A 6,462-nucleotide genomic window follows, 5' to 3' on the forward strand; every position below is an offset into this window, starting at 1 on the left:
TGATAAATTAAAATAAGAAATTTGAAAGAGTAATATTTACAATTTTATCAACATTGTACCATTATTGTTTAAATAGCACTTATTAAGCGCTTTAAGGATGACAGGATTATTCTTCTCACTTATAACCTGTAGTAACAACGCAAAGTATTTCTGTAATAGTTTACGTCAGTAATATGATGATCTGTAGCACTATTGTGCCGCGAATCGTCAATTATCAATTCCTTAAGAGAGTACACAGAATGCCTAAGATTCTTTGCATCTACAACAATTAATTTTTGAAATTTTAATTGTCTTAGCAACTTCAATTTAATGTGACAAGAAAGAAATGGAAGGCAAGAACAATATCATAATATAAAAACAAATATTTAGACATTGACCAAAGTTCGATCAGAAAAGTTATCTGCTTACTGACTGCAACTGCCTTCGGTGTTCCTACCACATGTACACTCAATTTTCTGAAACTACTTCCGTCCAGTGTATACATTTCGAAAAATTCTCTCAGCTTATTGATATTTATGTTCTCTATTGCAAGCGCTTCCTTTTCACATCTGTCAAACATGTATTGTCGCTTCATGATCTCATTCCAGTCTCTGTCAACTCTGTTTTTCAGAGTATCGGTATCGTCATGTTGCTTTAAAATTCTCAGCCCTTCTTTGACATCATCTAATTCCTTTTCTGAGAATTGTTCCAACATGATTCGAAACGAATTCAGAAATTCCTCGATCCATTGATCAACATATTCGGTTGTGCATTTATCTGCCTGAGTGTAAACAGTAATAGAATATCCTAAAATTCGTTTGATATCTCTAAGGTCACATGAAGCATAACTGAGCTTTCGTTGATTTCGTAAATGATTCATTAACGGTTCTTTCATTATCATCTAAAAAATGATTATTTAACAGATGAAATTGATTATTTAATAGATGAATATGATGTTCAAATAAAATCAATCATGGTAATCAAAAATGTTATTCACATTTCATTTACTAATAAAAATAAATAAATATAAATTGAAAATTTTATGTATTTAAATATATAAAATTTATATAATTTATATAAATATATAAAAAATTTTATTAAATACTTACAAGCATCAGCTCGATTAACACCGATAATTCAATCGAAGCAGAACCGACTTGATAATAATTTGTCACTACTGAATTTACATTAGTTGGATTAATATTTTTCAACTTCAAAAAAGATGTGCCTTGGGGTATCTCATTGACTTCAGTAGGCAACACCTCTTTATTCAAGGAAAAACAATTAATTTTTTTGATAAATTGTTGTATAATACTCATCGTAAAGTCTTTCGTTACATTGCCTTGCACAAGACATTGGATGTATAGATTATTGGTGAAGGATTTTATAAAATCTTGGAAGTCTTCCAACAAATATCTTCGTAAAGCATTGTATTTGTGAACGTGTGTACAGTTGCCACTCTTCAATAACCATAACTCCAAATCCCTGCGAAAAAAATAAGCTACATATATGTTATTAATTGAAAATGATAAGAAATGTAATAAATATATAATTCAATTTATAAAATTAATTGTTATAATTGATGTTCATCACTGTTTTTTTCTACTTGTATAAGAATTTTATAATTATTGCAATTATGCAATAAATAGTGATAATAAATAATTAATACTCGATGAACGTTTCCGGTTCTACAAATTTGTTGTAATGTGCCTTGAGTTGTTGCATTCTCATAATTCTAAGTAAATCCTTTGAAAAAGGGACTAGATCCACCATATAGTTTGCAATAACCATCAACCAGGACTGCAATAGAAATAAAATATTTATGTTTCTCCAAATTTTACACACACACACACACACACATACACACGCACACGCACACACATACACACACACACACGCGCGTGTATGTGTATGTATATATATATATATATATAATTCCGTCAACACACGCTTTAAACGTATACTTACTGGAAGATTTTCGTCAAATCCGCTTATTTGTATTGTAATACCTGTAGCTTCTTCATTAACATCGATCTTATAACCAAACCCAGCCATTACAGCCGGATGTAATTCTTCGAGCAATAGATATTTTAATACATTGCAGTACATTTGCAGGAGAGCTGCACTAAATTGTTATTAATATAAATTTTGTTTAATAACAAATTAATTTATAAAAATCACAACACATAATAATTACAAGTTAGACATTATAATAGGTATATATGAGATCGACAGACATTGCAGTACTACTACAAATATTACATGTTCAAGCTATTATTTACTTTTTTGCTAATCTAGGATTCAGAGCAGAAAAAAGATGTAGATTTATATGACACATCGGCCAATAAAACTTCGGGCGAAACCAAATCTGCGACATACAATCTTCGTGTATTTTTACAGGATACTCCGAAGCTTCTGCTGATATCGATATAGTAGAGAAATTATTGGTAAGAAATTCATTGCGTAATGGTAATTGAAAATCAGGCAATGGCTCGATAGATTTCCAGTGTTCGAGCGATGCTTTTGATAACGCCATATATGTATAATTAATTTTCAATCTCGGATCGTCTATATTTATTTCAAAATCACTGTTGAAAATCATGATATTCGCTGTTTCTGGCATCAAAAAATCCAAACATTTTTGTATAGCTTCTGGATTATACTCGAAATAAATATGCTTTCCAGTTACATAATCACGTGATGGATAGAAATGCATACTCTTACATAAATCGAACACATCATCGTGTTTACTAAAAAATCTAAAAAAACCTTCAAGTATAAGTGGCATATCTTACGTATTTTAATAATATTTCTCTTTTCTATGTATTTATTTATTTCTAAATTAATTATTTACCTAAAATTATTTTTTCCAATCTTATAAATCTCATTATAAGTATTTTCTTGTGGGCCCGTCTTTTTTACTAAATTTATAAAGGAAAATATTGCATCTAGAACGTCTTGCTGATGTTTTATTCCCTCATGAGTGAGTTCTACTGTAATCTCGAATAAGACATACATAGAGTTGTATCCGAAACCATTATCATTATCACAGTAACCACAGAACACATCAAAGCCCCACATTTTTTTACGTAGATAACTAGCTAAAGAATTATTTCCTTTATGTTCAATAATCCATGAAACATATTTATATGGTTTACTTCTGTACAAATCAAGTATTGAAGGCAAAGCCCATGTTATATGTAGCTGTAAAACACAAGATATTTTTATATGCATTTGTTCAGCTTGAATACAGCTTTTTTTTAATTTGTGTGTCCAAGTTACATACTTGGCTGATTTCTTGGCTGAAGGGTTTAATATGATACATTTTTTTGAAAGTGTCAGTATTAAATGAAACGCCATCTTTAAATTCTGTAAAATCATCGGAAGGCAGCCAATTACTTGGTATATTACTAAAGAAGTTTGCGACATATACTTCCAAAGTATCTAGTGATAATCTCGCCTATAAACGGATGTACGTATTATGAATTAATTATGTTTAATAAGAAATCAATTGTTCATTGCAATTTTAACATATTATAGTTACTTGTATAGCTAGCATCATTCTGTGAGCGCTATAATGACGTTTTCTGAATTTGTGCAGCTCTTCGTACAATTTGTCATCATCTATATTACTGTGTAACGTTATTAAATTGCTCCAGAACATCTTATTGGGTGGATGACCGGTTCGAGCAATAAAAGACAATAATTGTTGCTTTGTATTTTTATCACTAGATGAACTCCATCGAAACTCTATGTGAACATGAAATATTTAAAAAACACAAGTTTTAGCAACAGCATTACCATTAGAATTTATTTACCCCTTTGTATGACCTTTCGTTCCCTCTTGATGGCATCTTTTTTCATCAAGGGTCCAATGAAAAATTGAACAAAACGATCGAGAGCTACAAACAAGTGTTTCTCTGAAACATCAAAGTAAAATCTTGTATGCTCGCAATCCGTTGCGCCATCAATAGTGCCACCATGGAGACTGATAAATTCATTAAAACCGTTTTCCTGAAAATACAGTGATATTTAAAGATTTAAACGTACAAATAGTATATTTTATAATAAATTCATTTATTGTATTTTAATACTTTTGGATATTTTTCGGATCCCATGAAAACCATGCGCTGAAGGAAATATGCCAGGCCTGGAACCTCCGGTGGATCACTAAAACTGCCTACTCCCACACATAAGCTACAAAATGCCTGGGTTTAAAAAATATCTATATATTTATACTATTCTTGCGTTGCATATAGAATCTTAATATTATATAATACATTAAACACAAACAGTAGTAGGATGACTCGTGAACAGTTTACACGTTTTAAAACAAATTCATAAAAACTCGTTTATAAATAATAAAGGAATTCACGTTTTGCAAACGAGGTCTCTTTATATAATTAATAATAAGTGCTTGATGAAACAAATCGACACAAGTCGATATAAGCGTCGTTCTATCATTCTTGACATTTTTGACAGAGAGTGACAAAGATAGAACGACGATTGTGTCGACTTTTACCGACTTATGTCATCAAATGGAAAGCACCCATTATTACGCTTTACTGTGTGTTCGATGATACGCTATTAGCGCTATGTTGCGACATATTATCTTTTCATGTCTCATGAACGATAAAAATAGATCGTCACTATTACACCAATAATGCTATTCTGAACGTAATTTTGAAGAGATAGATTATTTTTTATAAGTTTATCTCCGATTTTATAATCCCAATAAATTTTTTGTAAAAAAAAAGATTATGTAAAAAAAATACGCAAAATATATTTTAAAATGCTAATTGTTTTTTTTATACCTTCCATACGTCTGTATTAAGTCGTTTGACTGTAGAACTACCTTCTTCGTAATCTTTATAACTCGTATCGTCATAATTCGCTTTTTCCAATCCAGATATTAACAAAGCTGTTAAACCATTTTGTAGTTTAACGACTCTAAATTTGGAAGATAAAACAAATAACAATAAGATGAAAAAATTCCTGAGGATATAAAAAACATAATTCTTCTTTGTAATAAGATACACATAAGTAACATTTCTCTTAAAAAATTATCATCGCAATAATTAATATGTCTCATGCATATTTCAACAGAAATCGTTTTTTTGTTGAGTCTTCGTCCCAGTCTCACCTATAATCGGCCTTATGATACTCGCCCGATATGTCAGGCGAATTCAGATATTCAACAAGAAATTTATTGCCTTTGGTCGTATGTTTTATTTCTGTCATTATATCGACGTGCAAGAAACCAGAAATTTTGTGAATACAATATGATCCGATCGTAGAATTTTAAATAAGATTTTTATATATTCCAACTTTCTTTCCAGTAGACCGTGTACAGTTTTAATCAATACTCTAGCTGACACTACTTCATACCAGGGAAAATCAAGGGAGGGTGGAGCGGATTCAACCGATAGCTGCCATTTGTTGGAGCGAATAGGAGATATGATTGAAGCGTAATGGAACATTCGATGTTACACACACTAGTATTGTACTGCACTAATATTGTGTGTACGTATATATACGTACATGCATATATGCACATTTGCGGAAGTTGAGTTATAAATGACGAAATCAATCAGAGAAATGTTACCCGCTCCACTCTCCCTTGATTCTCTCTGCTTCATACTATTCTGTCTTAAGGGGATGCTATAGTCTCCTGTTTTACCCACATTTGCACACGGTGAAAAATCTCCAAATTGAATGTACAGATTGCAAAAGTGTTATTACATAAATTAAAGTACGCACAAACAGGACCTCCGCTGCACTCATGAATTCATGAGAAAATCGAAAAAATTACAAAATTCAACAATTCACTTATTTTTAGCTCGCACAGCTATCACCTCAGGTATATATTTGCTTGATATAAGAGTTTTAGAGTCCATATGTTAAAAATAAGCATGCAGCGGAAGTCGCATTATTGGAACGAACGATATCGAGTTTACAGAATTAAGATTGAAGGTCTAGAAGAAAAGTATCTTCACTGTGTAGAAAATACGTGCATAGGGATGCTTTATGAAGACTGGGAATGTCAACAGAGCTGAAATTCCGTGTTGCAGTAGTTGCACGATCTTGTGATAGATGGTGTTAGCATAATTATGGTGTTAGATAAGGACAAATATATGCGTTTGAGTAAGACAGAATTATGATATATATTATATATATATTATAATATATATATAATATAATGTAAAAAATAAATCAAGATGTCAATATTATTATCGAATTTGGAATTAAAAAAGTGTATTATCGACTTCGATCAAGTTCGGTAATCAGTTTGACATTCCCTTGATCAGTACGGAAGTCATATACATACATTGTAATAGAGTGGAAATAGAAATAAGCAGAGTCGTATCCAATATTCGAAAAATCAGAATTTCGGATTCATCAATGAACACACGAATCCATTTCTCTCTATTTCAATTCCCGAAACTTTAATTTTTACCATGTATTTTGATATAATCAAATTAT

At 31.0% G+C, this 6,462-nt stretch overlaps 1 protein-coding gene across 1 annotated transcript; it reads right to left on the reverse strand.

Annotated features, from left to right (window-relative positions):
* Positions 1-119: 119 nt before the first annotated feature.
* LOC108693110 (nardilysin-like) lies at positions 120-5,305 on the reverse strand. The gene is made up of 13 exons (XM_018201814.1): positions 5,123-5,305; positions 4,794-4,929; positions 4,074-4,187; positions 3,798-3,993; positions 3,524-3,729; positions 3,266-3,439; positions 2,834-3,183; positions 2,262-2,738; positions 1,948-2,104; positions 1,649-1,779; positions 1,089-1,464; positions 409-880; positions 120-259 (listed from the first exon to the last, which is right to left on the reverse strand). The coding sequence occupies exons 1-13, from the start codon at positions 5,218-5,220 to the stop codon at positions 120-122; spliced, it is 3,027 nt and encodes a 1,008-aa protein (XP_018057303.1). The 5' UTR covers positions 5,221-5,305.
* Between the last annotated feature and the right edge of the window lie 1,157 nt (positions 5,306-6,462).

This window comes from Atta colombica, unplaced genomic scaffold, assembly GCF_001594045.1.
Source record: "Atta colombica isolate Treedump-2 unplaced genomic scaffold, Acol1.0 scaffold88, whole genome shotgun sequence".
Lineage (NCBI taxonomy): Eukaryota > Metazoa > Arthropoda > Insecta > Hymenoptera > Formicidae > Atta > Atta colombica.

Coding starts and splice junctions, on each gene's coding strand:
- LOC108693110 (XM_018201814.1), bottom strand. CDS start 5,220: ATGACAGAAATAAAACATACGACCAAAGGCAATAAATTTCTTGTTGAA. Junction 2,739..2,833: donor ATTGGAAAAAATAATTTTAG/GTAAATAATTAA, acceptor AGGTTTTTTTAG/ATTTTTTAGTAAACACGATG. Junction 881..1,088: donor TGTTAATCGAGCTGATGCTT/GTAAGTATTTAA, acceptor ATCATTTTTTAG/ATGATAATGAAAGAACCGTT.